Source organism: Drosophila kikkawai, chromosome 3L, assembly GCF_030179895.1.
Source record: "Drosophila kikkawai strain 14028-0561.14 chromosome 3L, DkikHiC1v2, whole genome shotgun sequence".
NCBI lineage: Eukaryota > Metazoa > Arthropoda > Insecta > Diptera > Drosophilidae > Drosophila > Drosophila kikkawai.
In genome coordinates, this window is record NC_091730.1 from 11914363 (window position 1) to 11941384 (window position 27022).

Genomic DNA, 27022 nt, shown 5'->3' on the forward strand with positions numbered 1-27022 from the left:
AGACACGCAAGTATTGTTAATTTTACTTATGCGGTCTAACAAATCTTTGTAGTATCTCTTAAACTTTTCAGCCGTTGATGTTTGACCGAAAGGATCTAAAAACAAAAACTGTTGTTTAATAATGTCTACAAAGCATATACTGAAATGATTGTTGTAACAGTGAGGAATAATTAAATGACCAGCTGATTCCTCATAAGCTTTTTTAATTATAGCCTCATTCTGAAAACAATAATCATCAAGTTGACACGGAAGGTTAATGTATAAAGGGTCATTTTGATCATTAATTAAAGCAGTTAAAGCGGCATCTAATACAAAGTTAGAGAGCCACTTTTTGTTCTGCAATGTCAGTATATCATCCAATTCAAGATGATATACAAATTTATTCATATTTAATGTATGTATAGACCCAAACAGACTCTTACAATTTAGCACGTAAAAATGTTTATTTTCCGTTAAAAACGTGCGTGATTTAAATATTTTTGTAAGAACATTTTTGAAGTTCTCCTCCATTTTAAACATATTACCCTTTCTAGAGTAAGAATGGTCTAAATTTATTGAAGAACTTAAATTTAGGTCAATATTTTGCGGGCTATTCAATTCTGATTCACAGACAGTATTTAGTCGTGAAAAATCTCCTTTGAATAACCCTATTTTTAGTTTTTTGGTGCCTTTTTTTTGCCAACTCTCTTTAACAGTTGACAATTTTTTATTTGACAACATATCGGCTGTACGTTCATTTTTTTTTAATGTAAACTTTTTTGGTTTAGCTTTAATAACAGTACCATGAGTCAATGGGGAACGTGAAAATTCTGGATGTGCAAGTTCAAGTTGCCGCACTACAGAGTTTGAAAAATCATTCATTTTACGAATTAATCTACCAAGTTTTAGTCCCTGCTTATTTTTTATGACACTGTGTTTTAGTGTCTTAAACATTGACTCTATTGGACCATTGCTGGGTCTTTTATTGCTAGGATCAATATAAATTCCCATTATATTGGTCCAAAATGGCGCAAAAACTATATATTTTCCTAAAATAACTTCCACCATTTTTGGATGATACAATAGATTTTCTTTGCCGATTTCTGAATGTGCTGATTCCTCTGAAATGATTTTTAATGCTTCAGAGGTAATTATATTAAATCGTTTCTTAAATTCACTCTTACCAGCTATGGTATTAAGTGAATAATCACCATTCTTTTTAATTGGCTTTGCATATGTTTCATGCTCTGCCAAATCAAGAACAGTCGAGGTACTACCTGATAAATATGAAATAGCATCGTGTACCTTTTTGCTTATGAATTGAGAAAGAAGAATGGTTACCACATTAAAGAACCACTTCTCTAAGTCACTGACAGTGATTATATTGTAAGCCAGTCCTAGGGCATTTCTGAGAAAATCTCTTAATGCAACGTTTGCCAAGCCAACAGTTTTGTCGATATCGGAGCACATTATTTTTGCATAATGGCTCGTACAAAACTGAACGCATACTGCAGGAAATATTTCACTTTTTTGGTACAAAAAGTTAAAACACATGCTATTGTATGCTATAACATCCAAGTCATTAAATTCTTTTAGAGCAGCTTGGATGATTGCAAAACTGACATCTGTAATGATGCGTTTGCATATTGGCATATTGAATTTATTTAGTTTACAAAACCTATTTAGGTCGCATAGAAATAGACCAATGTCATAGGCAGTGTGGTTCGACAAAATAGCATGTGCCACAGGATACACCATGTGATGCTCTGGAATGTGCGCCACCAATGAGTAGAGATAAATTCTTTTGTCTATAAACTTCATTGGCTGCACAACACATCCTGTTGCATCTATGTGCAACGTATCATTTTTAATTTTATTGAGGAACAGATCTATGTGGTCTTTGTTCCATAACTGCACCTCTAGTCTAGTTGAAAGATGCTGAATATAATGGGCAAAATTGTTGCACCTCATTTCAAATGCATCCTTAAAGGGATCTTTTTCAAAATCCTCTTTTGCATTTTCCTCAGAAATGAGATTTCTATAATAAGATAAATTTTCATTTATCATTTGGTCATTGCCAACTAATGCCCTATTTGTACTGGCTTTCTTTATTATCTTATTTCTAAATTCGAAAGCAGTGCTGCCCTTAATTTCTTTCTTGGCAAGAAACCGATTTATGGCCCTACACTGTGTAGTCTTTTTTGAATCAATGGAGTGAGTCAAGTTTAATTTATTTGAAAAAACTTGAACTGATCCATTATAAGACCCTTTAAAGGTGTAAAAATTACACGACGGATCTATGCAGTAGGCATAGGCTACAAACGATTTTTGATTAAGTCGTATCGACTTAAAATTTATGGAGCATGCATTATTACAGGAGTAAAAATTCTCCCTTAAGACATGCTCTATGCTTTGTTTTTTGGAAAATTTTGAACAGCAATTTTCAATTATTTCATTAAAGCCCTGCACTTGTAGCTTTGCAAATAATAATCGGCATGGCTCTTTTACTCGAACCCGATTAGGACTGCATTTAATCATTTCTACATCAATATTTAAAGAGGTATTACCATCCCGACAAGCCTTGCGAAGACATTTCAATTTCGCTTCAATAAGGCTTTCGTCTATCGGGTTGGGTGGTGAAATTGAAACTGCACTACTAGAAAGATTTTGTATATCTTCAGAATCCAGAGTGTGGCCTTTTATATTCGGCAAAAAGAGATCAGCACATGCTTTAATTTCATTCTTTGGTGATGAAACTGGAGATAGTAATGTGAAATTACAGTCATTAAGGGCGCGTTTGTAGCTTTGAAATATAAGTTTGCGCCATTTATTGGGTGCAGTCTTGCATTCAAACCACCCGACGCTATTGACTTTAGATATATCCTTAAAGATACTATAAATAGTATTATAGTCTTTATCGGATAAGACCCCTGATAAATCAATAACTCCAGTCTCTATAGACTGACGTATGGCTTTTGAAAATAAATGGGTTTTTGTCCTGAAAATTATAAAAAGAAAAAATATTAAAATGGGTACAAAAAATAAATAAAAGGTTGAACTAAAAAAATTTCTCTATAAGTTCGATCAGAACCATCAGTCGTGAACAAAAGTATTTTGACAATGCTTATAGCAATATTAAAGCGCGTGGTCCCTCTGTACTCGCAAAAGTTGTAGAATAGTTTATTACAAAAAAATTTGAATTTTTATTTATTTAAAATATTTGTGTAGACGACTGTATATCTTTATTACAAGGCATTATTAAGCTCCTTGGGGAATAGCAGTAAACACATTCCTCAAGACGATTAAAAAGCGTGAAAACATCGAGTTAGACGAGAGAAAATTAAAGAAAGACTTATTTATCCGAGCGAACGACAACGATTTCTATTAAATATATTTTTACTAAATGTATCTTGTAAAATAAACTTAATCATACTATTCATATTAGTGAATAAAAATAATACATTATTTCAAAAGAAATTAAGTGAAAGTTAAGATAGGAATCTAACTTCGGTACCCCCGAAGTTTGTACAGCCTTACAGTTTGCATTTGGATCACTAAGAATCGAGCCACTAAGACTTGAGCCATTCTGGATATATTAATAGAAACAAGAAAGGAAGCTAACTTCGGCACGCCGAAGTTTATATACCCTTGCAGATTGGTTTTCATATTTATACTATAAATTATATTGCCGAAAACAGACACTTAACAAGAGTTTCATAACATTTTACATATACTTATTATGTTTACTGTTTGACAGTTACAGTTATACTTTCCCAGCTTTACATTTTCTCTAAATCTACGGATCGCTTCTATGGCAGCTATATGATATAGTTGTCCGATTTTCATAATATTGTTACCAAAATTCTGAAATAATAAAAGCTCATGTTTCAAAGTAGATGAAAATACGTTGAAAAACAACGAAGTAATAATTTTTTTCAATTAATTTCCCGATCGTTCCTATGGCAGCTGTAAGATATAGTGGTCCGATTTTTATAAAATTAAAACCGAAAATCTGAAATAATAATTATTGGCCATATTTTAAAAATGATGCAAAAAAGTTGAAAAACTGCCAAGTTATAATTTTTTTTCTAAAAATTTATCGAACATTTGTATGGCAGCTATATGATATAGTCGTCCGATCCGGCCCGTTCCGACATATATAGCAGTGAGAATATATAGAAGACTATATGCAAAGTTATGCAAAGTTTCATTCAGATAGCTTTAAAACTGAGGGACTAGTTTGCGTAGAAACGGACAGACAGACAGACGGACATGGCTAGATCGACTCGGCTGTGATGCTGATCAAGAATTTATATACTTTATAGAGTCGGAAATGTCTCCTTCACTGCGTTGCAAACTCCTGACTGAAATTATAATACCCTGCAAGGGGTATAAAAATTACTGTTTTGAAAATAAACAAAATTTCCCAACGTTATTTGTATTTAGCTTGAAATACGCCTCAGAAAAACACTTCAATAATCCTAATACAATTATCTGTTCAAAAGATATTCAATAATCAAGATTGGGGCTTCTTTCCTATGTCATATTTTCTAATAAAATAAAGCTATTTTCGAAAAGTTATTGTATAAATGAATATATGTTTGTAATGTAATAATAATGAAACTGCGAATAATTTGTTTTTTTTTTTTCAAAAATGGTTTTATTGTTCTTAAAACAAGATTTATTTGTACACATTTATATTATATATAATATTATACACTATTTTTTGCTCAAGTCGTCACTGCGTCAACTATTTTTGGATTTGGCTCCTCTTTGAAGACCCATACGGTCAATTGCTGTTTTGTTTCGGGCTCATAAGCATATAAATATGTTGCGTCTCCAATGAATCTATAAACTTCTTTTAAAACGCCGCGGGTATATATTTTCAAAATTCCTTAGCACTAATCCACACCAACCTTTTTGAAGCGATTGTCAAATTTTGCGGGATCCAACGAAAACAAACCTTTTTTACGGCCAGGTGTTCATGCAATATCGAATGTATGCTGTAGACTGATGCCCAAGGATGCCTTTATCTCACAGTATGTCACATTACAAACTTGCATTAACTTATAATCGCACAGGATCACTGTTCTCTGTCACAATGACTGTCGGCCACAGTTTAATTCATTAAACCAATTTTTCACACTGCTATGTCGCCCTCACGTCTAAAGTTCTCAGATATTAAGGCACAAAAATGTTTACGAGTTAATTCCTAAATTGATTTTTTCAATTCACTGTACGTAAAGGCGTACTGAGTACGTTTATGCTATAGTTAGTTTAATGAACTTAATACTATATAATAACACAACATTTGAACAATATTTTTAAAATTTTTGGATATAATATTCTTAAGATATTATATAATAAAACTATGCTCGCACTTACTTGTTATTCCTACGTCTCTCAACAACATCCTTCTTCCACGAGTTAAAAATTACTTTTTGTTTCGCTAAAAGAAAAAGAGAAATGTCATTTAACTGTAAACTTGGCCATACACATATGTATATGTGTGTATGTATGTATGTCCGATTTCACTTACACATAACTTGTGGAGTTTCTGAAGAATTTGAAATAAATTGTTGCGCTGAAAAAATACAGAATTTTGAAACAATTGCATATGTACATATGCAGGTGTTGTACTTACACATCGTTTGTGGCTTGATTGTGCTTATTCCTTGGCAATAAAACAACTTTTTAAATTTCGCTGAAATATTGAAAATAAAAGAATAATAGGTGAATAAATATGTATAAAACAAATTAATATAATAAAACAAATGTCGCCTGGTTTACGGTGGTGTACTTACTTTTGTTATTGCGTTTATTTAATGTTTAATGTTGTAAAAAACTTTGTTCGAAGCGTTGTCCTCTCGAAGATTTCAGCGCGAATAAGGACAGATCGGTGTTGCCAGACCTTCGACGATTACACTTGTCGATCAGCCAGGGCTGCAGAAGCATATTATTACAATTGGATCTTAAAAACTAATTTTCTTAACAACTACTGGTCTAAACGTTTGGATATTTTTACCAAAAATTATTCAGAATTTTCGCTGTGACTTAGTGTACAGTGTTTGTTGGTACAAGCAAAAAAAAAAACACTACTTGTGCCAAAATAATAATCGAAAAACAATAAAAATGGATTTTCTGCTAAACGACTAAACGGATTTTGATGAAATATGCATTAAAATGTTTAGAAAAACGATGTCGTTTATGAAACAATCTTTCCTTTGCATAAGTCGTACCCTAAAGTTAAAATCAAATTTAATTATATATAGGCAGCCAGGGCTGCCGTATACATATATTATTCGCTTGGTACATATATGTAAATAATAGAAAAAGAGGGTTTTCTCCTGAACGACTGAACGGAATTTGATAAAACACCTACCCAATTGCTTAGAATGACAAGGTCGTTTATTGGGCATTCATAATTAATACAATTGTTCAAATTGTCAATATAAATATTTTCTGGCGGGAGGCGTATCGATAGGGAGTGGGACGCGCTCCTATCGATATGCGCCAGTGTTAATTAATTGGGGTCAGAAATATAAACACCTGATTTTCTCAAAATCTGTCGGGTAGAATTCAATAAGGCTTATTTCGAAATTAGAGAAAAATGTCCCCTTTCGTTTGATATACCGTGCATGTTGGCACAAATTCGTTGAGGACTGCAAAATATTTTTAAAAGTTAGCGTCGAAAATATCGTATGGGGCATCCACGTGGTGAGAGGGACGACATGAGCCAGTGTTAATTAATCGGGGTCAGAAATATAAACACCTGATTTTCTCAAAATCTGCCGGGTAGAATTCAATAAGGCTTATTTCGAAATTAGAGAAAAATGTCCCCTTTCGTTTGATATACCGTGCATGTTGGCACAAATTCGTTGAGGACTGCAAAATATTTTTAAAAGTTAGCGTCGAAAATATCGTATGGGGCATCCACGTGGTGAGAGGGACGACATGAGCCAGTGTTAATTAATCGGGGTCAGAAATATAAACACCTGATTTTCTCAAAATCTGTCGGGTAGAATTCAATAAGATTTAATTCGAAATTAGAGAAAAATGCCCCCTTTCGTTTGATATACCGTGCATGTTGGCACAAATTCGTTGAACATTGCAAAATTATTTTTTCAAATTTAGCGCCGAACTTAGATGGTGTTAGTTACCAGGGGTGCATAGTAATACCAAGGTATTTACAACAATAATTAAAAATTCGGGTAATAGCTAATTTCTCCCAAAAGACTGGACGAATTTTGATGAAACACCTACCAAATTTCTTACAATGGCGGTATCGTTTATTGGGCAGTTAATTTATTTAATATTAAGTTCCATAAATTGCTAATGTTCTTAAATCTAGTATTTCTTTAACATGGTTCCGCTGTCTGGTTCGGCAACTGGTTCTCTGCAGGTTCACAGCTGGTTCCATTTTCAAAGTTAGCGCCTCTGTTATCAGCCCACCTACACCACCCACTGCTATGCGATTTTCTCAAAAACTGACGGATAGAATCTTATGAAACTTTTACCAAATATTCTTTAAACTTCCCTTAATAAGCCAGTATACCGTGCATATTGGCACAAATTCGTTAACTGGAGTTATAGGAGTTACAATTTTTCCTGCCTCATTTTGTATGGAGCGAAACCCGAGGTTAGTTTACTGTTACGCAATTTTCTCAAAAACTTATGGATAGATTTTAATGAAACTTTGCAGGGTGAAAGTACAATAAATGTCCTTTATCCTGGCATACCGGGTATATCTGCACAATTTCGTTGAGCCGAGCTATAAACAAAATTGCGAAAACACGATTTTTCGAATGCTTTTTTTTAATAGACCGAAAGGTCAAATCCCCTCAAACCCAGTAAAAATCAATAGTAAATTCATTTTTAAGCATTTATAAACTTTATTTTGTTCAAATTAGTGCCTTATTAACGAAATAAATTAAAAATAAAAAATCCCTCAGTGTTCCATTTTCCCACCGTTCCATTTCGACGCTAACTCACCGACGCTAATTTGACGGACATGTGTATATAATACAATAAAATGGAAATGAATTTGTTTTTTAATGTCTCGAAAATTTGATTAATGTATTCAAGGAAATGTGTTTTACAGCAGGGAACATCTCAATATGTGGCATAAATTGATATCATTTAGGGAAAAATTAGAGAAAATTATTTTAATGCGTTGTATACTGCGGGGTAAAATGATCTTGCTAGAATGTAAAATTGTCAATTTTATAATGCATAATTAATTAATTTTTGTTATCTTTAATTTGTGCCAAACAAATTTAGTATTTTCCCGTTAGTATTAATTTGCTGCTGATCTGGCATCCCTCTTCTTACGATTTTCGCACTTATCGATAACAGCTGATTAGCCATCGCTTAATCACTCGCAAAAAAAACAAAAAAAAAAACCTAGCAACGCATAAACAAATGCGAGGAAAATTAGCAGCTATCGATTTCCACTAACTGCGGTCAGCGGAAAATCTACTTAGTTGCATTGATTGGAAGAGGAATTAACCGGAGACGCCCGCAGGATACATCAAAATGCCGCCGCAGGAGGAGGAAGGAAATCCGGGAAACACAACGGGCCAGCAGCTCGATGATGAAATCGAAAATGTGCGTGTGGTGGTGCGAACACGGCCGATGGACAAAAATGAGTTGTCTGCCGGAGCCCTAAGTGCAATTTCCGTGGACAAGATCAATCGGGCCATTACAGTGATGAAGCCGAATGCCACGGCCAACGAACCGCCCAAGACATACTACTTTGACAACGTCTTCGATGGCGGCTCCAATCAATTGGATCTGTACGTGGACACGGCTCGTCCCATTGTGGACAAGGTTCTCGAGGGCTACAATGGCACCATTCTGGCCTATGGCCAAACCGGCACGGGAAAAACCTACACCATGTCCGGCAATCCCGATTCGCCGCAAACAAAGGGCATAATACCCAATGCCTTTGCCCACATTTTTGGGCACATTGCCAAGGCCAAGGAGAACCAGAAGTTCCTGGTGCGCGTCAGCTATATGGAGATATACAACGAAGAGGTGCGAGACCTGCTGGGCAAGGATGTGGGCAAGAGTCTGGAGGTCAAGGAGCGGCCAGACATTGGTGTTTTTGTCAAGGATCTCAGCGGTTATGTGGTGCACAATGCCGATGATCTGGAGAATATAATGCGATTGGGCAACAAGAACCGAGCGGTGGGAGCCACCAAGATGAATCAGGAGAGCTCCAGATCCCATGCCATCTTCTCAATCACCGTGGAGCGCAGTGAACTGGGCGAAGGCGGTGTCCAGCACGTGCGTATGGGTAAGCTCCAGCTGGTGGATCTTGCCGGATCCGAGAGACAGTCCAAGACCCAGGCCAGTGGCCAGCGGCTTAAGGAAGCCACCAAGATCAATCTATCGCTGTCGGTGCTGGGAAATGTCATCAGTGCCCTGGTTGATGGCAAAAGTACTCATATCCCGTACAGGAACTCTAAGCTTACCCGACTACTCCAGGATTCCCTGGGAGGCAATTCCAAAACCGTGATGTGTGCCACCATCAGTCCAGCGGATAGCAACTACATGGAGACCATATCGACCCTACGCTATGCTAGTCGCGCCAAGAACATCCAGAATCGTATGCACATCAATGAGGAACCCAAGGATGCTTTGCTTCGTCACTTTCAGGAGGAGATTGCCCGACTTCGGAAGCAACTGGAGGAGGGCAGCAGTTTTGAGGAGGAGCCACCAAGCTCCGAAGAGGAGGAGGACACAGCCGACGACGAACTGGAGGCACCTCTGGAGATCGAAATGGAGTCGTCAACTGTCCAGGTTGCGGAGAAGAAACCGAAAAAGAAGCGCGAGAAGACCGACGAGGAGAAGGAGGAACTGGCACAGCGTAAAAGCGAACATCAGCGGGAAATAGAGCATGCCAAGACAGAGCAGGAGACTTTGCGTAATAAACTAGTCTCTCTCGAGGGAAAAATCCTCGTGGGCGGCGAGAATCTGCTGGAGAAGGCCCAGACCCAGGAGAAACTACTGGAGCAGTCCATCGCGGAGTTGGAAGAACGCGAAAAATCTGAGGAGGCCCTGAAGCAGACCCTACAGCAAAAGGCCACTGAGAGGATTGACATTGAAGAGCGGTATTCCACGCTTCAGGACGCCAGTACTGGCATCACCAAGAAGATCCACCGGGTGATGCAGATGCTGATGGGCGTTAAGTCAGAGCTGGCTGATCAGCAGCAGGAGCATCAGCGGGAAAAGGAGGGCATCTATGAGAACATAAGAAGCCTCTCCAGGGAGCTAGCTCTCTGCGAACTTGTATTAAACTCCTACGTGCCCAAGGAGTACCAGTCCATGATCAATCAGTATACCCATTGGAACGAGGACATTGGCGAATGGCAGCTAAAGTGTGTGGCCTACACGGGCAACAACATGCGCAAGCACATCTCCGCTCACAAGACAAGCGGAAAGGAGCCGGACTTTGTGGATCTTTCGCACGTTTACCTCAGCTACAACACCGATGGTGTGTCCAATCCCATGCGGTCCAAGTCCGCCAGGCCACGGACTTCGGGTGTTCCCAGACCGACCACAGCCAGGCGCTACTGAAGCGAGTTTTTTAAGCGAAATCGCTTGCTAGTCCAGCTGCAAATCCTCTGCGGCTTGCGTGCCCAGTTTTGGTTTCTTCTCCTTCTAATCCTGGTTTTCTACACCCTCAGATTATGTATTTTGCTCAGTGATTTTTCGTTATTAGCCCCTTAGTTTTTGTTGATTTATTGTTTAGTGCATAATACTATTTAGGTTGAACAACGGTGCAATACATTTACAACTGTGTTTGTAATTTTAATGCTTAATTTATACTTATTTTATAATGCTTGCAACTAAGTAGCAACCAGATTTTACTCGAATATAGGCACAAACATGCATAAGACGTATTATTGATGTGCTTTTGGCTTTTAAATAAAAAAATATTTATGATACTCAAAGAATAACAATGGATAATTTCTGAAGTTTTTATTTTAATAGAGATTTTTATATTTTTAAAAAGATAATTTAGGGGTCTAAATATCCAACAGCTGGAAAGTGTGCTATTGATTTTTATGGCCTTGCTTGACAAAACTGAAATTGGGAGAGCTTGAGTCAGCTGGTTCCATAGTGTAGCGGTTATCACGTCTGCTTTACACGCAGAAGGTCTCCGGTTCGATCCCGGATGGAACCAGGTGTAAATTCTCTTTTTTGATAACTCTTTATTTTATACTTTTTGTTAAATTCTTATTTTATTATTACTTATTCTTTTTATATTATTTATTTTTATTCTTATTTGTAAAATATATGTACTTAAAATTCATTTTGGTAAGAACTCAATATTTAATTATATATTATTGAGATACATTTATGATGTTTTACGTAAATTAGTTTATTTTATTTTATTTTAATTTTGTTATTTATTTGTTAGTTTATTTATTTGTTAAACAATTGCAAAATAAAAACTTTAACATTTTATGAAATTGAAAATTGTTTTCATTGTTAAGGACAGAATAAATTTAGTTTGAAAACAATTTTTTTTAATTACCATTTATTTACATAATTAAACAATGATTTTTTTTGTATTTAAATAGTAATACAAAAAATTACAATTAAAAAAAAAGTTATTTTCCTCCTGGTTCCATCCGGGATCGAACCGGAGACCTTCTGCGTGTAAAGCAGACGTGATAACCGCTACACTATGGAACCAGCTGACAAACGACTGTCCAAGTTCTAACAAGAGACAAGGCACACAAAGGTTCTGAAGCATAACAGAACTTAAGTGATTTGTAAAGAATTTGGGAACTGGGTTGTTTTAATGAATACAAATTTAAATAAACTAAAGAATGCCGAGTTTATTCAAATGAAAAATATACAATAAATAAAATATTTTATATATATATTTGTTTCGCTTGAATTTCTTCCGCCCAGGTGTTATTTCGGTTGCAGATTACTCACTCCACCTGCAGCGGATGGAAGAGTTTGCTCAGGTAAGCCAAGAGATAAGGAAAACAACTGTACCTTTTTCTATTATTTATCCATGGCTTTGTGGCGAATTTCTGTGCTAGTCGCATTTTAGGTTGCCATAATTAATCAGGCCGAAAGCATTTCCTCTTTATCACTTGCTCTTATCTCCTGCACGTTTTGTTTGCTCGATTCAAGGGGGCGGAGCTCCACACAAAAAAAAAAGTAATGATAGCGGAATCGCTGCAAGACGTCACGAATAACTTTTTAATTAGCATATGTCCAAGAAATCAATTCGCAAGGTGAGAGGAAAAGAGGGTGCCAGATTGAAGATCATTGAGATGGGAGAGAGCGAGAGAGTGGCAAGGTGAGAGAGTGCTCAATTACACTGAGAGATATTCACTCCATGGCAGCTAATTGAGTGGAATTGAGGGAGCACAGTACACTGAGCTACGAGGGTGAGATCACTCTTAATGGGTAAGGAATCTCTGAATCTCGATTAATCCGAACATTAAAAACCTAGCTGATCACAGCACCCATGCAAACTATGTGGGTGGGGTTCTACACAAAAAATATTCTTTGAATTTATATAGTTGAGCAAAAATAATGGTACACTTCATTATCGTTTTAATTCTTTACTTTTTAAGTTCTTGTTATCTTTGAAAATATACAATTATTTTATGAATACTATTTATTCAATTTAAATGAGAGAATTTTCTATATTCTATATTCTTTTATATTATTATAAACTCAAATACCCTATTTATGACCCATGTAGACCAGTGTACTTGAGCGCCTGCTCTCGTACTTTCCGCGGACAGACCGAGTTGATAACCTAAACTCTCTTCTCCGCGTCCGCAATTTGAGTCGAAATCGCCCAGCGACCTAGCGATATGATCGTAAAACTCTCGGTGTGTCAGTCTCTCTCTTGTTCATCGTCGAATCGGAAGTCGTTATATATTTTCGTTCCGTGTGATCTGTGTTTCGTGTTATCTTTTCAATTTCACTTGGATGTGCAATTGCCGACGCTAAAAATAAGTACTGCGTGCAAGAAAATAAAGAGTATCGCTCAGTGTAAATATCAACGAATATATAAAATTTAAATAAAAGAAACGCCACGTTTTCGCGTTCTACAAAAACTCTCCCATAAAACGCTCAAGCGGCACAGGCACATTACATATACGCGACCACGCCGTATAATTAGTTACTTGTCGCTGATATTTTAAACTAGCCGCATGGCAACAGCGTTCTTCTCGGCCATTAAATGATTTGAAGTGACACAAGTTTTTATAATCGAAACAAATTGAATTATTTCGCCAAACCGGTGCTAAAGAAAACCATTCGCAAAGGTATCGAAAACCGGGAAAAGTTATATCCACCATACACAGTGCGTTTCCAATGTAGCCCTTCATGGATAATTAACACGAGAGCGTTGTGTGACTATATAGCAATATCGTGTTAAAGCAACAAATATCGCAGTGGCTGAATTTAGCAGCGATCCAACCAATAGTGCTCCCCTTCAATCAACACCCCTGCGAATTTCACTCACTTGTCAGTGCGGAATTTTTGCCTGAGTCACGAGCCATTTCAATTTTCCGGTAAGTGTTTGTCCTCGCTCTCGATCCGAATCAGAGTCGGTAGAAGATTGCTGAACTCTCGGGTGCCAAGTGCTAACTGTTGGTGGCAACAGTCACCCATTGTATCATTATTGACCTCGCGTAACGCTATAGCGAAAATCAGGAACGCGACGCGCAATATCTGTTTACTGACAAAAATAGGGTCCGCACATATAGCGATAGTCTCGTTTATATATTTTTTTCATGGGTGGACAGGGAGATGAGATGAGTGCGGATTATCTGGGAATCTGGTGATCGGAAAATGAGACGTAATATTATATAGGGGTTGTTGTCCTTTGAGTGACTTTTGTTCCACCACCAGGATGGACTTTTTGTTCATATAACCTTGGTTCCTAATTAAGAGACCACAGATTTTTTCTATTAAAAATATTGTAAATGTTTACCTATTTTTATGTTTTCCATAAATATTTGAAGCAAGTTCTAAAATTAAAGTGAATAGCGTCGTTAAAAAGTCAAATTTAAAGTAGGCGGCCTAGTTTTAATTGGTTGTTTCTCTTTTTTGTCAAAATATTTTTTAAAACATTTTATGATTAACAAGAAAACATGCAAAAACATACAATTCCACATCTTTTGTGACTTCTACTATCTGTAAACGATTTCTCTGAAATATATTATATATAATTCTGCGAAAAAAAATAGAAAGATCAATGAGGTCACCATATTCTTATCTAAGTTTCTAGGGGAAGTCCTATGGCTTCGCTTATTTTTAGCACATTTCATATCTTTGGCACTATTGATTATAGAATTCCATTAATTCCAGTATCTGTTATCGCCTAGACTTCACCCCAGAAGTTGAGTCATCATACGTTTAATAACGACTCCCTGCGGAATCGTTGTAGATCACATGAGTGTTGAGCAGATCGTTGACATGGGTTAAGACCTGGTAAACAGTAAGCACTCCACGCGATCCATTCGTAGTGGAAGTTTGCCAAATAAACATGTCGTAAATAATAAAAATTAAGACATAGGGCGTCCAAAAATACATCGTACTTGACGTATTTACGTAGATTGTCCGACCGTTTTAGTGTCTTTTCCGCTGAAATATCCTCTTATCTCCACTAGATAATACTCTTTTTATTTTTGCATAAGATTCTGTGATGTGGGGACTCCAAATAAATGCAAATTGGTGCCAGTTTAGTGCCAGCTTTACCTCTGAGCAGTTCGGACTGTGCCAAGTTTAAAATAAGTTCATTGAAAACAAAAACCTCGAAAAATGAAAACCTTGCAGACAATTGTATTTTTTGCTTAAACAAAAGTAAGAGTTCAACCTCAAAAGCCAATGGCCTAGTATACAACCTCTATAAAAAGAAGAAAAAAAAAAAAAACCGAGACAAAAACTTCTTGAATTACCTTAAAAAAAACGATCGCCGGGAAGAGAAGGGTGATTTTGCTGCCTAGCAACAAGTTTTTATGTCTCGGATCCACAGAGCATGCGCGGCTCCGTTCAATGGATGTTCTGAGCAGTCTCTTCGTCTTGAGAAAACAAATAAAAGGCAATAAAAACTATTAAGACAAGAGGGGCAGGTCTTTCCGAGAAGTTGCCAGGCGACGCCAGGCCTTCCTATCCCGCATTCTCATATTCTCTCACAGTTCCCCAGACAAATGAGGTCAAAATCCTTGAGGTTCTTGTCCTTCCTGGCTTGGTGTACAGATGGGCTTCCCTTAAGGTGAGCTTGTATTGTATAGGAGAGCTGTTAAAATAATTTTACGGTTTAGATGTGGTATTAAATAGGGGTTATATATTTTAATTGGATACTTTTGTGTAATTATTAATCAATTTTAAAATTAGAAATTTATATTAAAGCAGCTAAATTTATATTATAATATTTTATCTTGAAGAAATTATGTTTTTCTATCTGCAAATATTTTATTTTGGGTTAGTTAAATGACTTAAAAAGGTTAAATATAGCTCATAAAATATTAAACTTTAAATTTAAAATATTTTAAAAAATATCTAAATTAAATTTATACACAAGTTTCACTGTACACAAGTTCAACATGGAATGTTGCCCCTCCAGACAGACACAAGAAGAAGAACAGGAAAGGATGGAGATGAATCGGAATGGAAATAAAAAGGAACACACATTAGAAGTCTGTTCAGGCACTTCTATATCTTGCTTTATGTCTGCCAGCTTGATCACTAAGCACTTTTGATATTGACCGACAATTGTCAATAAAATTTCTAAGACGCTCGACAATGGGATTAATCAAGGTTATCCCCGCCATTCGATTTATCCCCTACAGTTATGTAAATATGTCTGTGCGCCTCATGATCACGCAAACTTGTCGCCATTTCAATTCATTTTAATTGATAGCAATCCCCAAGTATTTTTGATTGACCCCAAAAAAATAAATGCTACTCTTATCAATTTTGTTGAGCGAAGAAAGTGAAATGCACTCAGACAAACAGACAGACAGACAGTTCGAGAAAGAGTGAGAAAGCCGAGTGAGTGCCCCACAATTTTCATGGGAAAACCATTTCCAACTGCGCACTGAAATACGGCTCAATTAAATGTCAATTTCAATTGTAAAACTGTAGCCAAGCGGAAACTCGATTGCGTGTCAGTTGGCAATTTGCATGGACAAGTGCATAATGCGCAGATAAATCAGTCATAAAGGCCGTAAATAAATCTGACCAAGAACCTTGCCAAGTTAACTTAAAAACCTCACGTTCTCTGAACCTCTTTTGGCCACCTAACAACGCAGATAACACCTGTCAATGTGAAGAAAAAACCCACTGATCAGCCAACCGAATGCTATTCTCCTTCCTCTTTAATGACGGCCAAGTTCAATAGAACTTTTGACCGAAGCATCGCCAAGAGCCGAAGTCCGTTTCGGGTTTTTCCCAACTATAAAATACCCACATTTTTGAAATTGTCCTAATTATTTTTTTTATGGTCTCTCATAAATTGAAAATATTTCATTTAAATTCTTTTAAATTTGTGGAATTTCTAAACATTAACATTTATGTATGTATATGAGATCAATATATTGGCAAAAGCTTAAGAGAACACAGAGAACATAAAGCTAATGTTATGTTTCATTTTAGAGAAAATGATATTTAAGATCAATGATTTATATTTAATATAAAGATGACAATTCCAAAATATATCACTTCAATGACAGCTTACAAATTTCCTGTATTTAGTATATTCAAGATAAATTCTTCAACATGAGTTCTACAAATTTTCCTCTTAATTCCATTTCAAATACCATATACCCGTGATTTTTTTTTCGTCTTAAAGGTATGAAAATTTGCACGATTTTTCCCGCCTTTGCCGAGTGGCTAGAAAAACCCGAGTCCCAAGAGAGACGAAAAGCCGAAAGTCGAAAAAGCACCATCGCCAGTTTCGGTGGCAACGTCAAGGCATTCGGACGAACCGAGCAGATATTAAGCGATCGGGCTAAGAGATTGACGTAAAGGAGATTCCGCTGTATCTTCAAGATACTTATTCAGTGCAGATTTTTCCGGTTTATGGGGCATACAAACAATTTTAATACAAATTAAGTCGCAGTCCCAACGAATTTCCAGATAATTGCAGTTAATTCGAAAGCATAATAGATTTCGGTGAGTGACTTATAAAGACATAAAAAAACCCCGAGGTAAACGAACTTATCAACTGCTTTGATTTCCCCAAACAAAACCGGTTACTGTTGCATCAGAATTCAAAAACTGATTAGTGAGAGCTCTCAAGAATTATAATATAATTCTTTGGGTTTTTTTTTGCCATTGAAATTTCAACGAAAACGTGGAGAGAAATTAAAGTGGTGATAAGAAACAAAGTCACAATTATGATTTATTAAATATTGAAACAAAATTTAACTAAAATGTTTACAAACTTACGAAACTCTAAATAAAATTACGTAAAATGAAAAACCCATTTAAAAAGGTTTACTTTCAAAGGGACTTATATCATTTGGTTATATCATTGGTTATATCGTTGGTTAAAACATTTCCCCTAGGAATGTAAACAGAAAATCCCCGCACACAATGGCACAGCTTTAAACATCACGAATGATTATATTCACACGAATTTTAGAATTAAAAGCGATCGCAAATTATCAAGACTATGTATATTCCATTGCGATTCCATTCACTGGCTATTAGCATATACTAATTAAGAATTTCCCGCACGAGCCCCTAACTAATCAAATATATGCATTTGTTGCCATATATATATTTATAATCTGATTAAATCAGCAGACTTGTCGATCAGCTGGTTGAGTCGTTAAAATCTCGATTATCATTCGATTGGAGCGTGTTGAATCCATTTAGCTGAGATGAGTTCATTGGGTATCTAATGGCGTCCCTTTAACTTGTCCATCACGCTTCTCGTATTCAGTAACCTGTCCCCGTCCACGCGCTCTGTCCGAGTCACTGGATTCCCGAGACCCTCGATCTCCAGTTCCCTGGATCCCCAAGTCGCAGACGTCGCGTCGCGGCGCGGCGCTCGTTTTTATGTCTGTCTGTCTGTCTGTCTGTCAGTAGTCTAAACACTGGATTGGACTCCAATCTCAAAATGTGCAATCCCCACAAAAGATACAGTATCAGCACTGTGGGAAAAATAGTTGACAAGTCCCCTGTAATCACAAAAAAAGAAAAGATAAATAATATAATATAAATTATATAATAAATAAATTATTTTATTAAGTTTTAAATTTGTTGAATTCTAATTTCACATATTATAGGGTGCTAGCAAGTTACTAGATTTTTAAAAGCATTTAAAAATGTATCTAAAAATATGAAATAATATATTTTAGGTAGCAAATTCAAGGTATAATTGTTTTTTAAGATAAAAAAGTACAAATTTCAAGGGGTTTAAAAGCTATTATGGTTTCTGTAGCTCCTCCGAAGGAGAACAAATTTATTCAGATTTAAAATCACATAAAACTTATGTCTAAAAGTAGGTCATAAACATTTTATAAAATTTCATAAACTTGAAATTTTAACCCAAAAAAAGTAAACAATTAATTGATATTTATAAAAATAATGTAGGTATTTTCAAAACAAAGTAAAATATTTATATTATTCTTAAAATCCTCTCAGTGTTTGCTTACCGCACTGCGTCGGTGTCTGGCATTTATAGAACGGGTGCATTTGCTTAGCTGACTACCAACTTTGTTGCCGGGTAGATCGGTTTACATGGCCCTCACTCCACAGACTTGGGACTCGGACATGGGCCTTATCAAAATCGGTGGCGGCGTTGTCAGCTCGATAGCGACGCGTGGCAACGGCCAAGTTAGCAGTTTTCGCTTTACCTCAATCAAAAGTGCCATGTGCAGCTCACGCTTAACCGAAATCTGAAATTAATATGCAGCGTTGACGGTTCGCATGGCATTCATTGAGCGTTTCCCACATTTTATATAAAAAAAATTCCCTCACGTGGCAAGACTAGGAGATGGATCGCCCCCCAGTTCTTCGTGTTAATGCCACATGTGGCGCTTGGTATTCCTGGAAAGATTATGAATTTGTTGTGGTATTTCATATTCCAAAAGGGTAGCAAGTATGTGGGTTTCCATCAAGTGTTTACTTAGTTTGTATATTTTGAATGAATGAGAACAATTGAATTTATGGCCAGCCATCAAAAGTTTCCATTACCAGCGGAAAATTAACTTTAATCATAAAGGCAATTGCATTTTCCTTAGGAATATAGATCAAATGGTAAAATATTCCCAGACACAAGCTAATTAGTTGGGGGAAAAATTTGGCAAATATAAGATATATATGGTTTTCACCTAAAATATTGGGTATTAAGAGTATACTTTGTTTATAAATATGCAAATGAATGTGGGTTTTATTTATTGCTAAAGTGTTATAACCATAATATACCTTGATTTTGTATGGAAAATTTACTCAATTAACTTAACTCTTAACTTTTAGCTTGATATTAAAAACTGCCTGCGTAGTTTTTGGCCATCACGCCTGTGATTTATCTTATCGGTTCTGAACTTTATAGAAGTCTGTCTGCTGATTGAACTTACGTTCTTAATATGCCAAAAAGGCTAGACATGCATATCTAAATATTTAGCTAATAAATACACTGGCAATCTTATCAATATTTTGTTCACTTGGCGACACAAATTTCTGTGCCCCCGATTTGGCAGTCAGACTAAGTTTTTGATTGATCAACTGACAAGAGCGGTTGTAAAAACATTTGATAATTTTATCAGGGCTATGGAAACAGTGTGACTATCTGGCTCAGTAGCCCAGAACTGAAGCGGCTTTATGTGGATACATTTGTATCTAAAAAACAAAACAACTGTGTTTGCTCTGCTATAATGATAATGGCGTTAATCGAGCTAAGTGAGTTAAGTGAGCTAAGTGAGTTTAATGAGTTGCAAAGACGTCAGTGGACTCTGGCAACTTTTGCCTGGATTTTATGCTCCTATTTGCTATTTTAGATCCTACGTTTGTTTTTGGTTTTCGTAGCGCTAATTCCTAACGTCATTATGAAGTATGAACCGATCTTGTGAGATGAATTTCTATAGACTATATAGTATACAAACTTATATATTGACGTCCTTCCATGAGGGCAAGTCAATTAAGTTCTGTTATGGATTACCTTTAATTTGTTTAAAAATATAAACTTATTTCATTGTTGAACCTGATGGATGTGTTTTGTTCACTTTTACTTGATGCCTGTTTATTTTCACATCAAGTTGAAATGGAAATGAGTGAAATGAAAGAATTTCCCTTGTTACTTTTTTTTTTGCCAGCTTGTTGCAATATAAATTGTTTACTTTAGGACCTTATGGCATCGTAGCCTGTGATTAGTCAGCCATCTCAAGGCATTACTTCATTCAAAGTTTATATATACTTTTTGGACGGGCAATTAACATTTGCAGTTAAGTGCTGTTCCGGCTGTAATTATTGAAATTGTAATGCAGTTTTGCAATGCAAAAAAAATATTTAATTAAAATTTATAAACATAAAATAATGTCTGGTTATTAAATTGATAGTTTAGTGGAAATTCTACGTATTTAGACATCTTAAATATTTATAAGTTTTTTATTAATTCATAAAATTTGAGCTTAATAATCACTCATATAAACCCTTATACCAGGTCTTTTGGGTTTTGAAAGGCTTAAGCTTTTATTGAACTATAATTTTGCGTTTGATTTATGGTGAAACTGGGGTGAATCCCCTCATGCTTTCTAACAAGTCAATTTCAAAGTTCCCCTGTCCATCAATTAGCGCTATCATATTTCATTCGAATGTCCAGTGACTGCCATGATCAACATTTTTATGACAAATAAGCACAAACAATTCAAGAGCGCGTGCGCCTGCTCAGCTTTTGTCCAATTGAAACCCAAAGTAAACAAAAGACCCACCAGAGTCTTTAGAGGCGGCAAAAATCAGACAAATCACGAGACTTGCGACCAAATTGTGAAAATAAACAAAGAAGCTGAATTAAGAAGGCAGTGACCAAGTAGAGGCGCCTTCTTAATGATGGAAAAAGCAAACAAAAAAAATACTTTAACTAAATGTTTGAATTATTTACTAATTATGATAATTTTATTATTTATTTGCAGTTCTTCAAATGGGTTGACTTGTGACATTGCAGCTTCCTGGACCCGGGAAACAAAAAGGTAAGCTTTGTTTATCTTTTGTAAAAATGATCTACATTTGTCTAAACATTTTATATGCATGCCACATATCAATTCAAGTCGATCAGGGAATTAAAAGATAGATTTAAACAATCCAGGGTATACACATCGATATAAATGTTTAATTGTATGAGCCTGTTAATTGATTGATGTTTAGAAGCATTCTGAATTTTGTTCAAAAAATTTTTGCAAAGCGAAAACAATTGCGTTCAATACGATTTTGATACGATTTTGGATTGTGTATTCTCCACGTGCCGAATGTACACAATTCTATTGTTTACGAAAGAGCACAGGTTTAATTTGGAAATCCAAATGGAATTTCAGAATTACATGGGGGGGCATTGTGCAAGATTTTCGATTGCCATTGGCTTTGAAATTCTTCTCTTTATAGAATTTTATTTTTGTGGTTTTTGTAATCATAATGATGTTATTAATTTACTAGAGGACAAGCTAAGAAAATCTAAATAAACTAAGGAGAAACTTTTCCATTTGCTATACATAGAATTCCATAGAGATACCTTTATGAGGTGGGATCAGCAGAACAGGTGTTCTGCTTATCTTTTTTGGCACAATCCAACCAATTTCGCCGGCTGCTGTTTGGCCATAAAGTAATTCAGGCACTCCAAGTACCATTCGGGCCATAAAATTAATTTATTAGTTTTACAAATGCTTAAATTTTGTTTACCTCTCTCTTGTGCTATTTCGAATTTCTTTTGCCAAAAAAGTAGCGAAAGTGTGAAATAAACATTTGCCTTTGAGTTCGGGATCTGTTTGGGGAAAGTTTGTAAATATAGGAAATGGTTCAAGGGCAGCTCTTGAAGAGGTTATTATATATTTAAGGAGGCTGTGTAGTAATCAAAGCAATGTGCATGCAAATCAAATATTGTTTATTATTATTAGTTCTTGTGTAAATGTTGTTTTAGTAAATATTCCATCAAGACGTCATTTCCCCTTGATATGTATGTGTATTTTCTAATGGTTTATGGTTTTTTTTTATTATTTATTAGGGATACAACTTGAACCTCAAAAGACATAGCCAAGAGAAACAGAGAAGCACATCTCCACTTCCATAGTCCCCACCGAAATCACTGAGAAGTCATAGTTAAAGTAGACTTAACCACCTGGAAACCGTTGGAATCTCTGCTTGAAAGCAGTCTACCACCCATGAACCACTCGGCCAGAGCGCTCAACAGCGTGGCCACCGAGATCAGCAGCAGCAGCTCCTGCCCTTGCACCTACACCTGCCCCCCATCACAGAATCACCTGCACACTGGCCACCTAATTGCACATCGTCTTGGCCACTCGTACGCAGCTCGCGCCGATCACAATTATCAGGGATAAAATCGAGGAATTGAAAAAGGATTCGGAATACTGAAACTGGGAATATCTGAAGATCTGTGATCCCCTGATAGTTGCTGGAACCATCTTTCATTTCCTCATCGCTGCAGCTTCACGACGGCCGGCACAATGTTGAAAGTCGTTGGTGCATCGTGGCAAAAAACGCGGATAGGGACCTACATACTCATCGGAGCTGGTCTGCTGGTCATAGGAGCCTTTTTTATAGGCTACATGGAGCGTCCCACTTATGATGGCACCTACTGCGCCACGGCCTTGTGGACGAAGCAGGTGGGCTTCACTATCGAGAACTGGAAGCAGCAGAATGATTTGGTCAATATTCCTCAAGGTGTGGCTAGGATTTGCTACAAGGATTCGGTTTACGAGAATGGGTGAGTTGGATATTGATAATATAAACTTGAAATTTATGAAATAATCATTTAATCTCCTTAACAGTTGGGCTCAAATCGAGGTGGAGACCCAAAGAAGTTATGACGACTGGGTTCAGGCCTATGCGGCTGGCCTGCTGGAGGGTTCGCTGACCTGGCGGAACATCTACAATCAGTGGGTCAAGTAAGTAAAACCTCTAAGGATAACCTTCTTGAACTAGAAATTAATGTAATTTCCTACCTTACAGTACCATTGCCACCTCCTGCGATCGCGATGATAGTTCCCGGAAATTCTGTGGCTGGCTGAGGGAACTCCTAACCACCAACTTTGAGCGCCTGAAAACGCAGACAGCTAAGGGTGAAAACGATCATTACTGGCATCAGTTGCATTTGTTTGTCAACCAGCTGGAGGGCCTGGAAAAGGGCTACATTCGTGGAGCAACTCGTGCTCGCTCCGAACTCGAAGGCGAGATTCCCTTCTCCGATTTCCTGCTGATGAATGCCGCTGCCGATATCCAGGATCTAAAGATCTACTACGAGAACTATGTGCTGCCCAATGGCACAGCTAATGGCGAGGATGCGGCCACTGACCAGCCCAAGAATTTCTTTCTGCCCAGCGCCACCATGCTAACAAGGATTGTTCAACCGGAGCAGGAACCCCAGAAACTACAGCTGCTCTTTGGTCACAGCACTGCAGGCAGCTATTCCTCCATGCTGAGGATCCAAAAGCGCTACAAGTTCCACTATCATTTCTCACCGAAGCTCAGGAGTAACACTGTGCCCGGGGTGGATATAACATTTACAGGATATCCCGGGATACTCGGCTCCACCGATGACTTCTATGTGATCAAGGGAAGGCATGTACAGGCTATCGTTGGTGGCGTAGGCATCAAGAATGAGAATCTGCAGCTGTGGAAGTCGGTGGATACGAAGAAGATGGTGCCTCTGGTGGCTCGTGTGATGGCTGCCAATAGGATTTCCCAGAGCCGGCAGACTTGGGCCAATGCCATGTCCAGGCATCCCACTACTGGGGCCAAGCAGTGGATCACTGTGGATCTGAAGAAGCTGGGCGATCAGGATCAGCTGTACAATGTCCGAGAAGGCGATGATAAGCACGATGATGCTGCGGTGACTGTGAACGAGAAGGATAGGACTGCCATCCTGAACCGCCACGATCAGCTGAAGGACATGGTATGGATTGCCGAACAGCTGCCGGGTAGTCTGACCAAGAAGGATGTCACCCAGAACTTCCTGGTGACCCCAGGCAACTCATCCTGGCTGGCCAATGGAGTGCCCTATCACAAGAGTGTCCTGGAGGCCAGTGGTGTGAGCTACAGCGAGGATCAGCAGCTCTCGGAGGCGGATGAGGCCGAGTTGACGAACCTCGAGGCAGTGGACAAGTATCTGCGAACCCATGGCTTTCGCGGGGATCTTCTGGGCGGCGAAGAGTCGATTGCCTATGGCAACATAGATCTGAAGCTGTTCTCCTACAATGCCCGTCTGGGTGAGAGCGACTATCATGCCTTTGCGGGACCAATATTCCTCAGGCTACAGCATGTCCAGCCCAGGGCCTTGGAAGATCAGAGCGAGGACGGTGCTCCCACCGCCGCCATAGGTGATGAAAGGCTCAGTGTGAGCATCGATGATGCCGCCAGTTTGGCGGAATTGGAACTCATCACCGAACGGCGACCGGTGCGCAATGATATGAGAGCCATTGCCATGAGGCGGATTGGCTCCGGACCCTTCAAGTGGTCCCAGATGAGTCCAGCCGAGGAGGTCGGCGGCCACGAGGGTCATCCCGACGAGTGGAACTTTGACAGGTTCTCCCCAAAGTGGGCGTGGACGGAGGAGAACGCTAAAACCCATAGAACCCAACCGAATTTGCATCATCCCTAGATCCAAGCTTTCCACTTGTATGTTTAGTTTTCCCGTCTCCTAGGCCTCGTCTAATTTGTGTGTTTCTAGTTGGTAGTCGCATCCTAAATCTTTCGTCCATAGTTTTGTAGAGTGTACTGTACTTATGTGCGTGTCCTTGGGTGTCCCATCAATGTCAATTGTTGTCTTCCAGCTATTTTAACATTTTTATTTCATTCTCGTAGGTCTTTTGTAAATTAGCAAACAAAATTGTAAACAAATTTTATATTAGCAACAAATTTTTGTACTTTAGTAACTTTATAAAAAAAACAATAAATAAATAAAAATCAAAGCAGACCTTTAAATTTATGTTCTTCCTTTTATTTATTATAATACATTTTCAAAAATTTATGGAAATTCTGATTCAGCAAGTACAGCAACCAATCGAAATATATAATTTGTGAAAGCTTTCGAAAAGCTTTGGGAATATATTTATGATTCTGGAATTGGACAATCTCCATATATGCCCAGGATAATTAATAGGATTTTAATGCGTTTTATGCCTTTCTAAAAAAATTATTAAATGTTTGGAGTCGGTAAGCATGATATTAAGGACATTAATTTGATTCGAAAAATAAGGGATTTATATTTTGTTGATTTCAAAAACAAAAAGGAAAGGTTATAATTATTTTAATGGATTTTAAAAGTGATCGTCATATTTATTTGTCAATGATATACAAAATATATATTTTATATATTTGATTTATTTAATTTAAAAGTTAATATTTTGTTACTATTTATATTTAATTTTTCCAAGCCCCACCTACTATATTCTCCCGATTGGCTAATCCACATAGGCTCCTCCCTTTACACTTTTTTTTATTGGCTAATTGCCATTGGCTCCACCCTGTTGTGGGAGTTTGATTGGTTGACTTCTCATTGGTGCATTCATAATTGGCCAATCAGCGTTGGGCAACGCCCCCTTATGCGCTTTTTATTTGTTTTTATGTTTACACTTCTATTTAAGCCAAATCTTAATAATGAATAAAGTTATTTATGATTAGTTTAGTGTAAAAAGTTTATTGTTATTTCTACAACGATCAAAATAAATGTTCTGATTTAAGAAATTAATAAGATCCCATAAAAATATAATAATAAATCCAAATAAATTGATTAAATAGAATCGTAAAGGATTACAAATATGAATAAATTTGAAATTAGAAATCAACATAGCTCCTGATTGACTACAAAAGAAACCAAACATACTAATAGATCCCTAATCCATCCATTAATTCATCAGTTATAATCTTCTGACCCATAACTAACCTACTTTCCCCACGTATTTCTTCTTTAATTTGTAACTTTTTATACTCCATGACTTTCTCGCTCTCTCTTCGCTTTTTTTACCGCCTTGTCGCAATTACACCGAGGACCACAATAAAATACGAGCGGAAACTTGTCAAAAACAATTCGTTGGAGAGCCCCCCAACCAATTACCAAACTCAAATAGATCTATTTCGAAATTCAATTTGCTCTCGCAGCCAACAAACGAGGCCAATTACTTTAAAATATTTCGTTGAGCAAACTTGGTCGACAACTTTCAAAAAAACCAAAAAGGAGAAAAGAAAAAGAGGTTCTTTGCTATTGTCTTGGCCGGAGAGAAGCTGCTAAGATGCTGTGTATGTGTGCGAGGAGACAAAGAATAAAACAGAAATCCCTTTTATGCTTTGATTATGGTAATTTTGCGATTTGTTTTCATTGCAGTGAAACATGCAATTTTCCTATATATATGCTATATACATTTATATATACTATATAGTTCAACTCGAAGGAAACTATGAGCTTCAGCAAGCCGCTGGTATGCAACTTCTTTGCCAGACAAAGACCAAGCCGAAGAGTCGCAATTTGCATAAGTTGTGACAACGAACAATATAGCAAGTTACACATCGGGAAATTAGCTAAGAATTTTGGAGATTTTCATTAGTGATCGTTGGAATATAGGGAATATTTTATAATACTAGAAGTTTTTTTATTAATATTTTATAGAATTTGTAGAATTGTTTTCTAAAAAAGAAAGTGTGAAGAAGGATAAGGATGTATCACAATCTTTTAGCTGTTTATTTAAAATATAGTTCTAAGAAAGAACAATTTTAGATTTATTTTTAAGCAAAACAAAATTAAAATTTCTTAAAAAAAAGAAGCCCATTTCATTTTAACTTTTCTTCCAGTGTTTTTTTAGCAGGAGTGAAGGAATTCCGG

General features: G+C 37.0%; 3 protein-coding genes and 2 non-coding genes across 5 annotated transcripts; 4 read left to right on the forward strand and 1 right to left on the reverse strand.

The window, feature by feature from the left end:
- Window positions 1–8343: 8343 nt before the first annotated feature.
- On the forward strand, window positions 8344–10937 carry Klp64D (kinesin-like protein 64D). The gene has a single exon (XM_017181131.3). The coding sequence runs from the start codon at window positions 8515–8517 to the stop codon at window positions 10558–10560; it is 2046 nt and encodes a 681-aa protein (XP_017036620.1). The 5' UTR covers window positions 8344–8514; the 3' UTR covers window positions 10561–10937.
- A 160-nt stretch (window positions 10938–11097) lies between these two features.
- TRNAV-UAC (transfer RNA valine (anticodon UAC)) lies at window positions 11098–11170 on the forward strand. The gene has a single exon. It is a non-coding gene; the product is annotated as a tRNA-Val (tRNA).
- Window positions 11171–11612: 442 nt separating this feature from the next.
- On the reverse strand, window positions 11613–11685 carry TRNAV-UAC (transfer RNA valine (anticodon UAC)). Its single transcript has one exon. It is a non-coding gene; the product is annotated as a tRNA-Val (tRNA).
- Window positions 11686–12860: 1175 nt separating this feature from the next.
- On the forward strand, window positions 12861–22670 carry LOC121502228 (uncharacterized). The gene is made up of 3 exons (XM_041775307.2): window positions 12861–13538; window positions 21111–21167; window positions 22193–22670. The coding sequence occupies exon 3, from the start codon at window positions 22350–22352 to the stop codon at window positions 22524–22526; it is 177 nt and encodes a 58-aa protein (XP_041631241.1). The 5' UTR covers window positions 12861–13538; window positions 21111–21167; window positions 22193–22349; the 3' UTR covers window positions 22527–22670.
- Window positions 22653–25120, forward strand: lama (lamina ancestor). Its single transcript, XM_017181035.3, has 3 exons — window positions 22653–22912; window positions 22977–23093; window positions 23158–25120. The coding sequence occupies exons 1-3, from the start codon at window positions 22653–22655 to the stop codon at window positions 24803–24805; spliced, it is 2025 nt and encodes a 674-aa protein (XP_017036524.1). The 3' UTR covers window positions 24806–25120.
- The last annotated feature ends 1902 nt before the right edge of the window (window positions 25121–27022 follow it).